The sequence below is a fragment of the Octopus bimaculoides genome, chromosome 29 (assembly GCF_046866305.1).
Source record: "Octopus bimaculoides isolate indiv1 chromosome 29, ASM4686630v1, whole genome shotgun sequence".
NCBI lineage: Eukaryota > Metazoa > Mollusca > Cephalopoda > Octopoda > Octopodidae > Octopus > Octopus bimaculoides.
Window position 1 is genome coordinate 2663310 of NC_142956.1, and position 16781 is coordinate 2680090.

The 16781-nt window shown below is 38.5% G+C and overlaps 1 protein-coding gene across 1 annotated transcript; it reads left to right on the plus strand.

Moving 5' to 3' along the window:
* The first annotated feature begins 810 nt into the window (after nucleotides 1-810).
* LOC106878666 (uncharacterized) lies at nucleotides 811-15515 on the plus strand. Its single transcript, XM_089345750.1, has 11 exons — nucleotides 811-1287; nucleotides 4392-4477; nucleotides 6993-7144; nucleotides 7973-8132; nucleotides 8901-9055; nucleotides 9970-10006; nucleotides 10909-11121; nucleotides 12113-12288; nucleotides 13031-13170; nucleotides 14152-14223; nucleotides 15080-15515. The coding sequence occupies exons 2-11, from the start codon at nucleotides 4394-4396 to the stop codon at nucleotides 15283-15285; spliced, it is 1395 nt and encodes a 464-aa protein (XP_089201876.1). The 5' UTR covers nucleotides 811-1287; nucleotides 4392-4393; the 3' UTR covers nucleotides 15286-15515.
* The last annotated feature ends 1266 nt before the right edge of the window (nucleotides 15516-16781 follow it).

Consider the following 16781-nt stretch of genomic DNA (forward strand, 5'->3'; position numbering starts at 1 on the left):
TACGGGGACGTAAACACACCAGCATTGGTTGTCAAGCGATGGTGGGGGGGGACAAACACAGACATACAAACACATACACACATACACATATATATACATATATACGACGGGCTTCTTTCGGTTTCCGTCTACCAAATCCACTCACAAGGCATTGGTCGGCCCGAGGCTATAGTAGAAGACACTTGCCCAAGATGCCACGCAGTGGGACTGAACCCGGGACCATGTGGCTGGTAGGCAAGCTACTTACCACACAGCTATTCCTATGCCTATGTATATATGTATGTATAATATTATAAATCCAGTTTCGTACACAATGAAAGATACATTCAAATGGTAACTCACTATTTCTTTTCTTTGACATTTCTAAAGAAATTTTGAAATATCTCAATATATTCTCATAAAATATCTGCTCAATGAACTTATTACTCTAAAGAAACTTGTCCCTATTCAAATCTCAGATCAACTTTTTAGGTCATTTTTAGGAAAACCGGATAAAGACAAGTACTTATGTACTCACACTTATCAATCAGTTTATCTTTCTATCTTGCTAAACATACATGCATGGATACATATATATTTATACATAGACACACACACACATATATATATGTATGTCTGTATGTATGTGTGTATGTATATATATGTCCTAAGTATATGTTTTGTAACATTTAATGCATTTTTCATTTATTATACATATATATATGTGTGTGTGTGTGTGTGTGTGTGTGTGTGTGTAGATAGATAGATAGATACATACATACATACATACATACATACATACATACATACATATATACATATATATATATATATATATATAAAGTCGGAGGGGTACAACTCTGTAGTTATCGACATAAGTAGGCGTGCCACACACACACACACACACACACCTCTCTCTCTCTATATACACACACACACCCTCTTTCTCTCTCTATCTCTCTATACACACACACTCACACATATACATGTGCTCTGCTCATGGCTCTTCAGACAAACGAAGGTAAAAAACTAGGTCAGACTGAATGAATTTACGCGGGTAAATATTGCCAACCCCCATTCTGCTTTGATAATCACAGTTCAGAAATTCATTTAAGCGAAGGAGTGGTAAGGACATTGATACAACAAAGGAAATCACAGCGAATAGCTTTTATTGGCTGCGATGAATTATTTCCTGCTGAAGATATTTATATTTTTAAATTACTGAATACAATTTATTTATTCTCGCAAATCAGGGCAAGACTGGAACGACTTTTCAGACTCCGACAACTGAAAATATCCTGCTTTTCGGTAACGTAAAGATTTTCGTGTCTTACATCTTGTCGCATGTTTATTTATTATTGTTACAATGGAACATAAAAGATTCGATACCCTAGCATAAACATAGACAGATTGATGAAATCACGAACGTATATTAGTATACACTGACGTCCATGCTTTGTAAATGTCTGTCTCTCTGCCTATCTATCTATTTATATCTGTCTGTCTATATATTTGTCTGTCTGTCTCTCTATCTATTTATATATCTGTCTGTCTATATATTTATATATCTGTCTCTCTCTATCTATCTAGCTATATATGTCTCTCTCTATATATCTGTCTCTATCTATATATATATATATATATATCTATCTATCTATCTATCTGTTTTTCTCTATCTATCTATCTATATATATATGTGTCTCCCTCTCTCTCTAATATACCTCGCTCTCTATCTATCTATCTATTTATCTAAAATACCTGTCTGTCTCTCTCTCTATCTAAAATATCTATCTGTCTCTCTCTATCTATCTATCTATCTGTTTTTCTCTCTCTCTCTATCTATATATCTGTATGTCTCTATCTATATATCTCTCTCTATCTATCTATCTATATATGTGTCTCTCTCTCTCTCTCTCTCTAATATACCTCTCTCTCTATCTATCTATCTATTTATCTAATATACCTGTCTGTCTCTCTCTATCTAAAATATCTATCTGTCTCTCTCTATCTAGCTATATATCTATCTGCCCTTCTCTCTCTCTCTCTCTATCTATCTATCTATCAAGGAAGGGTGGAGATGGAGTATATGTAATCTGGGTATAGCCCCCCTTTTAAATTTTTTTTTTTTTTTACGGAATCCTACGTTTCAGACCATGGAGAATCCGATTCTGGAAAAAATTTTCAAAAATCTCAATTTCAAAATTTCGATCCCCCCCCCCCCGCCCCGGTTTTTATATAGATCCACAGGGTAAACCTAACCCTAACCCTAACTCAAACCCTAACCCTAACCCTGACCCTAACCCTAACACTAGTTTTGTGAGATTTGGCTGTTATTTCTAGCATGTAAATAGCCTGCTTGGTGGGGGGGAGGGGGAATTGAAATTTTTCAAAAAATTTTTTTTCAGAATCGGAATCTCCATAGCCTAAAACGTGGGATTCCGTAAAAAAAAATGAATAAATAAGAGGGGGGAAGGTTCAGATTACATATAGTCCATCTCTACATAAATGTTAAAAACCAGATTTGGCCACATATATTTTGAAGGCTTTAACTACAATCTAAACAGTATGACTGAAAGTTTTTTAGAAACTATATTGAATTCTTTGTATTTTCCTCCAAAAGATTAAAAAAGAAAATTAAACCAACAAACACTTCTTTTGTCAAAGTCAAGCATTTTATATAAACTTTCAAGGAAAAATAACAATTAAGAGAATTCAATTAAAGTTGAAATGTGGGCACTATCATGCTATTAGCTGTCAGAAGTGAAAGTGCTCACTGCTAGTGAAGTATCTGTCTGTCTGCCTGTCTGTCTGCCTGTCTGCATGCCTGTTGCTTGTCTGTCGATTCTTTGGCTACTGACACCTAATACCATGACTGGCCGGAGCGAGCTATATGTCTGTCTGTCTCTCTCTCTCTCTCTCTCTCTATCTATCTATTACTCGAAAGTTATTGGAACAAATTCGACACCTATATCCATGCGTTTGAAAACACAACACAGAGTATAAGGGTACTCGCGTCCGCGCTAGCTAGTCGCGAGTGGTCGATCCTATTATTTTGAAACTTCAAACTTCATTTGTTTTCTATTTTGATAAATTCTCTCTGTTGAAAATTATATTTTTATATTTTAAATAATTTGCAATTTCAGGAAATATGTTTTTATATTAAATTTGTGTTTTCTAATAAGGTGGACGAGTGATTGATAGATAGATAGATAGTAGATAGATATCAGTAAGTAAGTAAGCCAAAGTATCAACTCAAACCAGCAGGCAGACAGACAGACGGACACACAGATAGCTCAGCAGGCAGACAGGCAGACAGACAGATACTTCACTAGCAGTGAGCACTTTCACTTCTAAGTGCCGAAATGTGCAGCAATATTTTTAGAATAAAGTTACACGTGTATAGACGTGGCTGTGTGGTAAGTAGCTTGCTCACCAACCACATGGTTCCGGGTGCAGTCCCATTGCGTGGCACCTTGGGCAAGTGTCTTCTACTATAGCCTCTGTCCGACCAAAGCCTTGGATTGGGTTGACGGAAACTGAAAGAAGCCCGTCGTATATATGTATATATATATATATATATGTTTGTGTGTCTGCGTTTGTCCCCCCAACATCGCTTGACAACCGATGCTGGTGTGTTTACGTCCCCGTAACTTAGCGGTTCGGCAAAAAGAGACCGATAGAATAAGTACTAGGCTTATAAAGAATAAGTCCTGGGGTCGATTTGCTCGACTAAAGGCGGTGCTTCAGCATGGCCGCAGTCAAATGACTGAAACAAGTAAAAGAGTAAGAGTAAAGTAAATAACCTATACACTACCTGTTTTTTTGCTAAAGCGTCCATTAAAAAGTCTGATGCGGAGGTTCCTAGCTGATTAATAGACTGTACCTTCCAATATTGAGGGTTTAATTGTAACCAGTCAGACTGTAAGCTAACCTAGAGACACAACACAATGACTGTTTGTTATATGGACTGTTAGAAATGTAATTCGTCTGACGTTCCGTGTGTCACTGTGGTTCGTCTGAGTTCATTGTTTCATTGTTGTTGTTCTGAAGGACTGGGGTAAGTAAAATGTCATTGATAGATATGGCGGACATGACTTTTGTTTATTAACACAGTGAACATTGGATGGGTGCGTTCTTTGTATGTAATTGAATAATAAATGTAATAATTAAATTGTACAACTCGTTGTGTTATCTCTGCGAGTCTTCGGAGGGAAATACAACACTGTTGTTAGGTTTATTCGTGTCAAGAAGAATGTTCAGCTATAAATAATACTTGAGATAAGCTGAACTTTCCAATATTTATGTTGTGCAAGATTTTAGAACCATCATTTTGAGTATTTTGTTGTTTACCTCGTTTTATAAGTTTTATTAAACCTGTTTTACTTTTCTTTTTGATATCTTTCATTCAAAAGACATGGACATTAATGAAATTAGAAATAAAATTAAAGATGGTGACATTGAAGGAGTCAAAATCTTCATAAAAGAGCATCCAGAAAAAGTAAGTTGCTCTGTTTATTGCCTTCGCTAATTTCACAGTTTATTTTTCTAAACCCAATATTAAACGTTCCTAAGTCACCACATATATTTGTCCATAATATTTCATTTCTTTCATTGTAAGGTAAATACCACCTTGACTGATATCCAAAATACAGTGGAGAAGTCTAACCACTGGATTTGGTTAAAAAGGGATGATGAGCAATGGCTAGAGAAATATTGAGCTTTATTTAATAACCAGTTGATCTAGCAAGCGGGGCCTCATATCAGTGAGGGGTCCAGTGCGCATTCATGCCGTCAAGAGGTAGGCCCCGAAACAGCGCACATTCTCTCCTGATGACCCCATACACTTGCTGGCTTCTGGTATGCAGAGTTCTCAACTGGTAGCACTTGCATGTGAGAGTTGTTTGCAAGACATCAGTTTATTTTTCTAAACACAATATTAAACGTTCCTAAGTCACCACATATATTTGTCCATAATATTTCATTTCTTTCTTTACCTCTTTCTTCTAATCCTCATCATTGTCACTTTTTATGAATATTCAACCAAAACCTTGATGCATGCCAGAATTGATAGACTGTGAGTGAGAGAGAAACCCACCCTCACACACTGCAATGGGGTATTCTGGCAGGAAATATTCAACCCAAGAGATGAGAGACAGATGGAGTCAGTAGATGGATGGTGACTTTTTAAAGAAGTCCTTTTGCCACAAACAATTGAAGGTTTTACTGATGTCAAGGGCCATACCAATTCTTTTGCAGAATTTATCATACGAAAGCACTGGTGTGTCACATAGGAATCAAACCCCAACTTGATCTGGCTTTATAAAACTGTACGGGTGACCATTGAATAGAGAAAGATACCCAAAGGGACAAAAATGATGATTGTTTGTAGCTTTTACTTCATAATTGAAATATTGGAAGTTAGAATGACACGATGATAGTCAGTAGATGGGATATTGTCTGCAGGAACCTAGAGCAGGGCTTCTCAAAGAGGTCAGTACTACTAATGTTTAGGGGCTGTGGGAATATTTTATGAGAATTTATGTATATATGAAACTCAAAGTATGCGTACCTGAGTTTGGCTGAAGCCATGTATTAAAGGTTGGATCAGTAACAAAAGCGAAGTAGTGATTCATTAAATATTTACTTATTGTGTGTGTGAGGTGGGGGGGGGGGGGGTAAGTAGTCACCCATTTCAAGACTAGGACCCAGAGCTAAATTAATCTGACCTTTGAGAACATTAAAAATGAGGGCAATTGAATCATAGCAAGAAAAAGGGCATTGAAAAACTCTTAGTAAATAAAAAGGGGCCACAATTAAAAAGTTTAAGAAGCACTGGTATAGAACCATCATGGTTAGGGAGTGGTGGGTGGAATGATTTTTTAAGATCTATAGGGATACTCTTGGTAAGAGACCAGAAAATGTGGCTTCTTTTAATTTGGGAGGGAAGACAGCTGACAAATGGTGAAATGCAGAAAAAACATCCTTTAATTTATTAATGACCATCATACATGCATTTCAATGGTGGATGAATGTCTGCCAGTTAGTGAAGATAGGTGTTTTCCTCAAGGTAAAGTTGATAGTGTTGTTTGTACAGCTGTAATACAGTTGTGTATGAACCACTCACACCTTCTTACATATTGTAACGTTACAGTAAACTAAAGAAGGCCCCAATACTGCTGCTCCGATATTGAGGCTCAAACTATTCACTGATATCTTAATATTTTCTGCATTGTTTCCTTTCATTTGTATCTGCTTTTTCACAATTTAAACATATTCAACAAAGGTCACTATCATCCAGAAGTTCTCACAGATATCTAAACACACTGTGTGTATGGTCCGTGGGAAGAGCCATTTTAACGATGCATCCTGCCCTAACTCTTCGAAACGCCTGTGTTAGAATGGGGGCAGCTGATGAAGGAAAATGTTCTCTATGTGGCCTGTGTGTGTTCTGTACTCTGGTTATTATTATTATTTTGTTTGCAACATCCTGTACCCAGATATGCACCCATATATGTAGGTATGCACATACTTGTACGTATATATGCATATACTCATTTATTATTTGTTTTTTTTATATATATATATATATATATATACACACACATATATATATATATATATATATATATATATATATATATATATATATATACATATATATATGTGTGTGTGTGTGTGTGTATACATATATATTGAAAGAGAGGGATAGAAAGTGAGTGAAGGGGGCTTTCCAGTCATCTGGAAAGTCAGTAAATTTGAATAACAACTCAATTCAAAAGATGGAGTCTCTTAGAATCTGTCAACATGGGAAGACGAAGTACAATGATGATGTATATATGTTAGTGTGTGTATGTGTGTGCGTGCGTGTTGTATGTGTCCCTTGTCCATCTTTCTTCCTCTTTTTTCACTCATGCGTTTTCCTTACTCTCTCTCTCTCTCTCTCTCTCTCTCTCTCTCTCTCTCTCTCTCCCACCTTTAATGTATCTCAAATACTTTCACTTTCTTCACTTCAGATTAACCAAACAGACACACTGGGTCAAACGTGTTTGATGGCAGCTGGCAAAAGGGGCGACACAGAAATAATAAACCTATTGATAAACGCAGGAGCTGACTTGGACATGACTGATAGACGTGGTCGCACTGCTTTACATTTTGCCGTGGACAGGTTAGGCCACAATTCACTAAAATCTCCAGATCTGTTTTTGTTTCTAAATTGCTTCCAATTCCAGACAGGTTAAATATCCAAAGACACCATAGTAGTGACATGATGACAACATGATGGCAGTAACCAACAACAGCAACAACGTTTTCTTATTTTTATCCATGTATCCAATTCATTATTCAATCATAAAAACCTTTTGTGGGGATTTACTGTCAAAACAGTTTTTGTTTTCGAGAAAATCTTTGAGAACCAACAGTGTTTAGGGTTGATCAAGTGCGATGCAGTGTCCTCTGTTAATATTGGTGAGCGTGGCCTTTGCCAGTAAGACATCCGAGCAAGATCGTTGCCAGTGCCCCTGGACTGGCTCCTGTGCAGGTGGCACGTAAAATACACCATTTCGAGCGTGGCCGTTGCCAGTACCACCTGACTGGCCCTCGTGCTGGCGGCACGTAAAAGCACCCACTACACTCTCAGAGTGGTTGGCGTTAGGAAGGGCATCCAGCCGTAGAAACTCTGCCAAATCAGACTGGAGCCTGGTGTTGCCATCCAGTTTCACCAGTCCTCAGTCAAATCGTCCAACCCATGCTAGCATGGAAAGCGGACTTTTAATGATGACGATGATGATATATATCTGTGTTTGTATGTATGTATGTAGAGAGAGAGAGATGCATCACAAAGAATGTACATATATACATGTATATATATATATATATGTGTGTGTGTGTGTGTGCATATATTTTTGATGGCTTAATTTTTATGTGTTGGAAATAATTATGTATTTAATGTAAATATAAGCTAATGTCTCTTAACATTTCTATCTTTTACTCTCAGCCATCAACATCAAGCTGTGTCGATCTTGATATCCCGGGGCAGCGATGTTAACGCGAAGGACAAACATGGCTGGACTCCTCTGCATTTGGTTGTGTGGATGAAGAAGGAATGGAAAGATGTTGTGGCAGCATTGTTACAAACAAAAGTAGACAGTGTTGAGGTTAGTGACTATATATACACATACATTCATATATATATATATATATATATAGAGAGAGAGAGAGAGAGAGAGAGCAATAAGAAAATGGAGGGGATCAAGAGGTGGTATTCATCAAATTTTAGACATTATATTATGTCAATTTATTTATTTACTAAAAGGACAATTATAACAATATACATACATGTATAACATATTATACTTTACATATATCATCATCATCGTTTAACGTCCGCTTTCCATGCTAGCATGGGTTGGATGATTTGACTGAGGACTGGTGAAACCAGATGGCTACACCAGGCTCCAATCTGATTTGGCAGAGTTTCTACAGCTGGATGCCCTTCCTAACGCCAGCCACTCCAAGAGTGTAGTGGGTGTTTTTACATGTCACCCGCACAAAGGCCAGTCAGGTGGTACTGGCAACGGCCACGCTCAAAATGGTGTATTTTATGTGCCACCCGCATAAGAGCCAGTCCAGGGGCACTGGCAACGATCTCGCTCGAAAGTCCTTACACATGCCACGGGCACAAGTGCCAGAAAGGCGACACTGGGCACAGGTGCCATCACGATTTCGCTTTTGCTTGCCCCAACAGGTCTTCGATGTGTGTATGTGTATACACGTGAAAATACGCCATAAATTCCACTTAATTACTCCCAGCCCCAATCATTCCCCGTCTTTAATGAATTTGATTCTTTTTCTGTGTTTTTCTTTTAAATTTTCTCCTCCCCTTCCGGCACCATTTTTGATATTTTTTTTCTTTTTTTTTTCAGGTGAACCAACGAGATAATTCTGATCGCACGCCCCTACACTATGCCTGTAGTTGTGGTTACACAGACACGGTTCGACTCTTATTGAACCACACTGGCATCGAAGTGAATCTGGTGGACAAATATGGTGACACACCCTTACATTTGGCAGTTCGAAAGTAAGTCCCTATTGATTCTGGAATATCCAAATCTGTTTCTTTTACACTTTCAATAATGTTGGTCCCTTTTTCAATGAGTCAGTCATGTCATAATCCCACCATGGGGTTGTTGTCGTTCTTCTCTCTTTCACATTGTAATGGCACTGTAATCTACTTCATTAATTAATCATCACTTTAATTGCTGTTGTTGTTGCCTGACTGGACTCTTTAATTCATCTCATCCTCCGTTACCTCAAGGTTACAGGTTCAAATCCTCCCTTTTCTTCCTTTCATCCCATGCAGAACTGCATTCTCTTTCTCTCTCTCTTTTTGTTTCCATCTTTCCTCTGACCCTGGGCTAAATACAGAATCATCCCCTTACAGTATTTACATTTGTCTCTTTATGTTCCATGTTCAAATCTTGCCAGAGTATCTGTTACCACTCTGGGGTCAACATAATCTGTACCAGTAATATCCAGGGGTTTATTTCATAAACTGTTCTCCCTCTCCTCTCTGATCCTTGTCTTATTACTGTTGGACAAACTACCTTGTGGTATTTATTTACGACTCTTTATGTTCTGAGTTCAAATCCTGCCAAGGTCAACTTGTCCTTCCATTCTTACAATACCAGTCATGTACTGGTGTCCATATAATTAACTGTAGCCCTTCTTTCCCACCTAAATTTCATGTTTATATAACAGTTGTTCATTGTACCATATATACATTTGTGTTTACACAGTACAAAAATGATATATACACACCTGAGTAGAGTGTGTAGTGAATAAATATGTGTGTGTGTGTAATAATTGCTGTAATTAGGTTGTGATGACCTAATTACATTTGTTTTCTCTAATGACCTAATAACTATTAATTATCTTAATCTCTGTAATGTTTGTATTTTTCATGTTTTTCTTTCCTCTTTCCATAACTTTCAGCCAATGCTCTGATGTGGTGACTTTGATGCTGTCCCAGGTTAGTTCACAAATACATATTATATACACTCTCTACTATTTTATTGCTTTGTTTAATATTAATATCCGTGCCAGTGGAGCACTAACAGCACTGTCCGAGCGTGTTCATTGCCAGAGCAGCTGCCTGGCTTCCGTGCTAGTGGCCTGTAAATAGCACCATTTGAGCGTGATCGTTACCAGCGTTGTCTTCTAGCACTTGTGCTGGGGGCACGTTAGAAAATCATTCGAGCAAGGTCGTTGCCAGTACCACTGGACTGGCTCCCGTGCAGGTGGCACATAAAAAAACACCTTTTTGAGCGTGGCCGTTGCCAGTACCGTGTGACTGGCACGTAAAAGCACCAACTACACTCTCGGAGTGGTTGGCATTAGGAAGGGCATCCAGTTGTACAAACTTGGCCAGATCAGAGTGAGCCTTGGGCAGCCTTCTTATTTCTTTATTGCCCACAAGGGGCCAAAAATAGAAGGGACAAACAAGGACAGGCAAACGGATTAAGTCGATTATATCGACCCCAGTGCGTCACTGGTACTTATTTAATCGACTCCAAAAGGATGAAAGGCAAAGTTGACCTCGGCGGAATTTGAACTCAGAACGTAACAGCAGACGAAATACTGGTAAGCATTTCGCCCGGCGCGCAAACGTTTCTGCCAGCTCGCGGCCTTGAGCAGCCTTCTGGCTTGCCAGTCCTCAGTCAAACCGTCCAACCCATGCCAGCATGGAAAGTGGACGTTAAACAATGATGATGATGATGATGTCATGAAGGTTAACTTTACAAACAAACAGCAAATGTATCTGATCAGTTTGACCAAGTATGCAATGGAAGACAATAATGACACCTTGATATCCACCCTGATATCCACCCTGATTTTCATGTCAATTTTCATTTTCTGTTTTTAATTCCACAGACGGTTTCACTGAAACTGGACATGAAGAACCATATCGAAATGACACCATTGCTTGAAGCTGTCTCCCGGGGTCACCTCGGAATAACGCACCGGTTAATAGCCCTGGGTGCAAACATAAATGCTGTTGACGGTGAAGGGAATAACTGTTTGCACCTTGCTATGGAAAGAGATGCGTTTAATTCCGAGGGTGCACCCCTGGATATTTTAGATGAGGTAAGTTTTAAGATTGTTTGTGAATGTATGTATGAGAAAAATTGGGGGGGATAAACTGGAAAATGGCCATTAGTAATGTGGAGGTGCTTGAGAGGAGTGGCAGTAGGAGTATGGGGGGGGGCATTTGTTAAGGATGCGTGATGAGCATCTGCCCAAGCAGCTGTTGTATGGTGAGCTGAAAGACTAGAACATAAGCCTTATACTAAGGTTTAAGGATTGCCTTAAAAATGTTCTAATACAGACAGGAATTGCAGCTGGTGATTGGGAGAGAGAGGCACAAGACCATGATGGATGGAGGAAGATGGTTTGAGAGGGAGGGAGAGAATTAGGAGGGGACTTAGAAGGGGGGAAGCTGTGGAAAGTGAGAGAGTGTTGCTTTTTTATGTGTGTGGTTTGTGGGCAGACGTGTTTGAGTCGTGCAGGCCTGGTGAGCCATAAAAATTCTCACAGAAATCGACCCGGGATAAACAATGATGTTGCTATTAGAATTCATGACAGAACGTGTGTAAAATGTGGAAGGGTTTGCCTCTCAGTTGGAGGTCTAAAAAGACATGCTAAGAGAGTGCATGTGGTGGCACCTGTTTCTCCTGCCAGCCAGCACAGTTGTCCAGTATGTAATAAAAAATGTGTAAAAGCTTGGCTGGATTTAAAAGTTACATAAGGGCATCACATGGCAACAATCGTGAATCATTTCAGTAAGTCTTCTTGGCAATGGCTTTTCTCCTGTAACGAGGATGCATTTGTGATGACATATCTGTGTGTGTGTGTGTGTGTGTGAGAAAGTGACAAACTTTGCTTGTCATGTATCAATTCCCACCCCTCAACCCCATCCTCTGTTACCATTTCCTGATCCAGTCTCCCCTTATGACCTGAGTTATATTATGTAACAAACAAGCTATAATTAGATTTATATGATCTGTTCTCTAATTAGGGGCAACTGTTACGAATATTTGTGTAATATTTTTATCATTTTACATTTCATCATTTGTAGTGCTGCACTGAGCTCAGCTTGAGAAAGGACGAAAGGCTCTCTGGCATTGTGGTTACCAGATATTTAGCCAAACAGGGAGCCGATTTTTACCATAAAAATGACAAAAATAACACACCATTGGACCTCGTTAGAAACGCAAAGCTGAAAACAAAATTACAAACAATTTTACCACCACAGTAAGTATTTCCTGGCAATGAAAAAATAAACCAGTACATTTTCTATTTTGTATATCATCATCATCATCATCATCATCGTTTAACGTCCGCTTTCCATGCTAGCATGGGTTGGACGATTTGACTGAGGACTGGTAAGCCAGATGGCTACACCAGGCTCCAATCTGATTTGGCAGAGTTTCTACAGCTGGATGCCCTTCTTAACGCCAGCCACTCCGAGAGTGTAGTGGGTGCTTTTACGTGTCACCCGCACAAATGTCACATAATTATGTTTATATGCGTGTTTAGTTTTAATTCTAACAAAAAATTATACTGTTGCTAGTGTTTTCATCAAAGGCAGCCCAAAAAGCAATATATTTATAGAAAAGTGTGTAACCGATTTTTGTGATGTATCAGAGAGAGAAGACAAGCGTTTAGAAATTTGTGTGTGTGTGTGTGTGTGCACCATTTAGCTACGCACAGCTCTGCCAATATGTAATGGTTTAAAGGAGAACTTCTGATGTGCTCTTGTTTGTCATTGAAGTCATCATTATCATCATCATCATCGTTTAACGTCCGCTTTCCATGCTAGCATGGGTTGGACGATTTGACTGAGGACTGGTGAAACCGGATGGCAACACCAGGCTCCAATCTGATTTGGCTGAGTTTCGTGTCTCATAATATTCTCTTCTCTAAACCCGTACACAATGTAATATTTGTTATAAATGAATGTTGTTGATTGGATATGTCTCTGTTTTGTCCACAGATGTTTTTGGTGCGGACATAGAAAGGCCACAACAAAAGTCCACCCATGTGGACACCTTGTGACATGTGAAGAATGTTCAAACACTCCATTTAAACGATGTCTGAGGTGTTTAAAACCTGTAACAAGTAGAGGTCAAGTTGGTAAGAATACTCTTTGTTGATCTGTCTGTTTGTCCTGCCTGTCTCATTGACTTTATTGTGTAGAGTAATGTACTTTATGTTGTTGTTGGCACTCCGTCGCTTACGACGACGAGGGTTCCAGTTGATCCGATCAACGGAACAACGTGCAAGTGGCTGAGCACTCCACAGACACGTGTACCCTTAACGTAGTTCTCGGGGATATTCAGCGTGACACAGAGTGTGACAAGGCTGACCCTTTGAATTACAGGTACAACAGAAACAGGAAGTAAGAGTGAGAGAAAGTTGTGGTGAAAGAGTACAGCATGGTTCGCCACCATCCCCTGCCAGAGCCTCGTGGAGCTTTAGGTGTTTTCGCTCAATAAACACTCACAACGCCCGGTCTGGGAATCGAAACCGCGATCCTATGACCGCGAGTCCGCTGCCCTAACCACTGGGCCATTGCGCCTCCACTGTTGTTGTATAGACACAGTTAAAATTAAAGATTATCAGCAACAACGTTTAACAAAAGAATTAGGTATATGCTTATCCATCTTGAAGTGGTTGTGACATGTTTGTTGCTAGATCTTTGATGAATAACTTGTTTGACCCCGGTATACAACTGGTACTTAATTTATCGACCCTGAAAGGATGAAAGGCAAAAATCAACCTCTGTGGAATTTGAACTCAGAACGCAAAGACAGACGAAGGGTACAAAGGGTTTTGTCCGAAAAGAAGAAAACATTCGTGTAAACAAATATACAACAGCGAATGATATAACAAATAAAACTCCCAATAGGGGGAGGCGCTTAAAAGGTTACACGTGGAAAAACCCATAAAAGCCACGGGAGCCTGGTCAGTAAATAAAAAGGGGTAGAGAGCCCTTTCTCCTTTTACATTACCTTTTTTCTACAGGTGTAATAATAATAATGATAATACACAAACCATTAACAGAGACAGAGAAATTATACTATCAAATGCAAAATGTAGAATTCTTTATTTCAGAGTCTCAAAAATTGGATGGGAAGCTTCTTCATGGAGCAGCAAAGAAGTTAGGAAGTCAATGGCAGCAAGTTGGTGAGTATAAAATATCAGATTTCTATAAAATTTGCCTTCGCTTCAGCAATTTTTTTGTCAGAATAACGGAGCACGGTTTCCTTTCTTAATTTCCGATTGACAATTTAGCTGTAAATTAAAGAATATCACTGAAGCTTTCATGAAATATCCACAGAAGTTAGCATGGTTTGTAAAATGGATAAATTTGAAGACGATAAAGTTATTATTTTGGCAGAGACGACTGGAATAGGTTGTTGTTTTTGTTTAAACATAGGCGCAGGAGTGGCTGTGTGGTAAGTAGCTTGCTTACCAACCACATGGTTCCGGGTTCATTCCCACTGTGTGGCACCTTGGGCAAATGTCTTCTACTATAGCCTTGGGCCGACTTAAGCCTTGTGAGTGGATTTGGTAGATGGAAACTGAAAGAAGCCCGTCGTATATATGTATATATATTTTTTTTCTCTCCTTATTTCTTTCTGTGTTCCTTTCAGTTGAAGAGCGTAGGCTCAAAATATTAAAGACTTTCTCTATTCCCGAGCGTTAAATTAATACATCCATTTGTTGTTTACACCACCTGTCTTCGTCTGTTGTTTTTTTCGTAAATTCTCCCATATATATATATATATATATGTATGTGTGTTTGTGTTTGTCCCCCCACAACATCGCTTGACAACCGATGCTGGTGTGTTTACGTCCCCGTAACTTAGCGGTTCGGCAAAAAGAGACTGATAGAATAAGTACTAGGCTTACAAAGAATAAGTGCTGGGGTTGACTTGCTCGACTAAAAGGGCGGTGCTCCAGCATGGCTGCAGCCAAATGACTGAAACAAGTGAAAGAGTATTACCGTTGCTGTTATTTCTCATTGTATCTTTTGCAGGTGTTTTTTTAGGAATTGCAGCAATCGACCAGGACATTATCAAGAATGATTTCCCTCGTGACACAGTAAAACAGAGTTACCAAATGCTGTGCGAGTGGTTTATCAATTGCGAACCAGAGGAACGTACAGTTGAGACCCTGAGAAAAGCTTTTAAAGAAGCGGAGTGCTTTGCTGCACTTGAATGTCTTTCATTAAACGAACGGTGAAGTTCTGTGTAAATGTTGCTGTTGTTTACTCCCAGGTGAATGCTGACCAAAGTATAGCAAACCCAGGACTACATTGACCAATGTGTCCTTCTTTACTGTGATAAGGGGCGCAGTGCACTGGATTTGGCTACTAATTCTAGCAGATCTATTTACCATATTGAAACGCTTTCACTGGTTTAGATCCTTTGTTAGAAATTAACTTTTGAAATAAAGATAAGCTTTGAAATGTCCATTTGCTGTTGTTGTATACTTAATTGTCTCCTTAAGCACTTCCATTGTTATAGAGGCAGATTTAATAGCCCCCCCCCCCCCCCCCCCCCGCCGTATATTGATCGTTATCTACCTTCGTTTATAGCTGAGAGTAGAATGCCTGGAAGTTAGGCTTGTCCGGAAAGTTCATGTCGATTATTTAAGGAAATTAAAAGACAAAACAAAATTGCTATTCTATATTTATTCAACTAAATATGAACCATTTTGTTACACAACCTTTCTCCATTTTTGCTTCAACTTACAGATTCCAGCATCCCAGAATTTCCCCATTACATGAAATTATTTGGAAAGTGAGAGTCACTGGGTCTTTTCCACAACCACATGGAAACAACAATCCCAAATGTATCATTATTTCAATATGACAGGATTTTTCAGCTCGGATATTATTAAACTCTTAATTTATCTATATATATAAAAATGAGAATATCTGTCTGTGTGTGTGAATCCCTAAAACTCGAGAACTACGCAACCAATTTCATTCAAATTTTACAGATGCCTTACTTAGGGTTCCAGTTGTGTTTTAGTCAAAAAAAATTTTAACTTCTTGCAGAGTTCGAGCCCACAGCAACATAATATCTCCTCCACTATTTAAGTATTACGTGTCAAAAGTGAAACAAAAACACTCATGTCAAATACTTTCACTTTAAAAATGAAACTATTCTAACTGAAGCAATCACATTTCGATACTGTAATGACAGATACTTTCAGAGAGAGAGAGAGATGTATATGTATACATATAGATGTATATGTACACGTTATTCCACTAACTGAAACAATCACATTTCGATACTGTAATGACAGATACTTTCAGAGAGAGAGAAAGATGTATATGTATACATATACATGTATATGTACACGTATATGCATAGATATATATATATAGATATAGATCTATATGCATACATGTATATGTATACACATGTGTAGATGTACATGTAATATGTACACATATATACATATATATGCATGGATACAGATATCTATACATATATACACCCATCACACACAAACACACACATTAGTCATTTGTTTTCTTATCCAAAACTACGTCAAAAGTACTGAACGGATCTTTATGAAATTTGGAAATTATATTCTATGCATAACGGCCATAACTCCCATGAAAATTCATGTATTTTTGATGTTGATGAAATTTTAACCCGAACATAACAGATGAGCATTATTTGTAATTCAACGGCACAACAGTGTAAGACTACCCTTTCAGATAT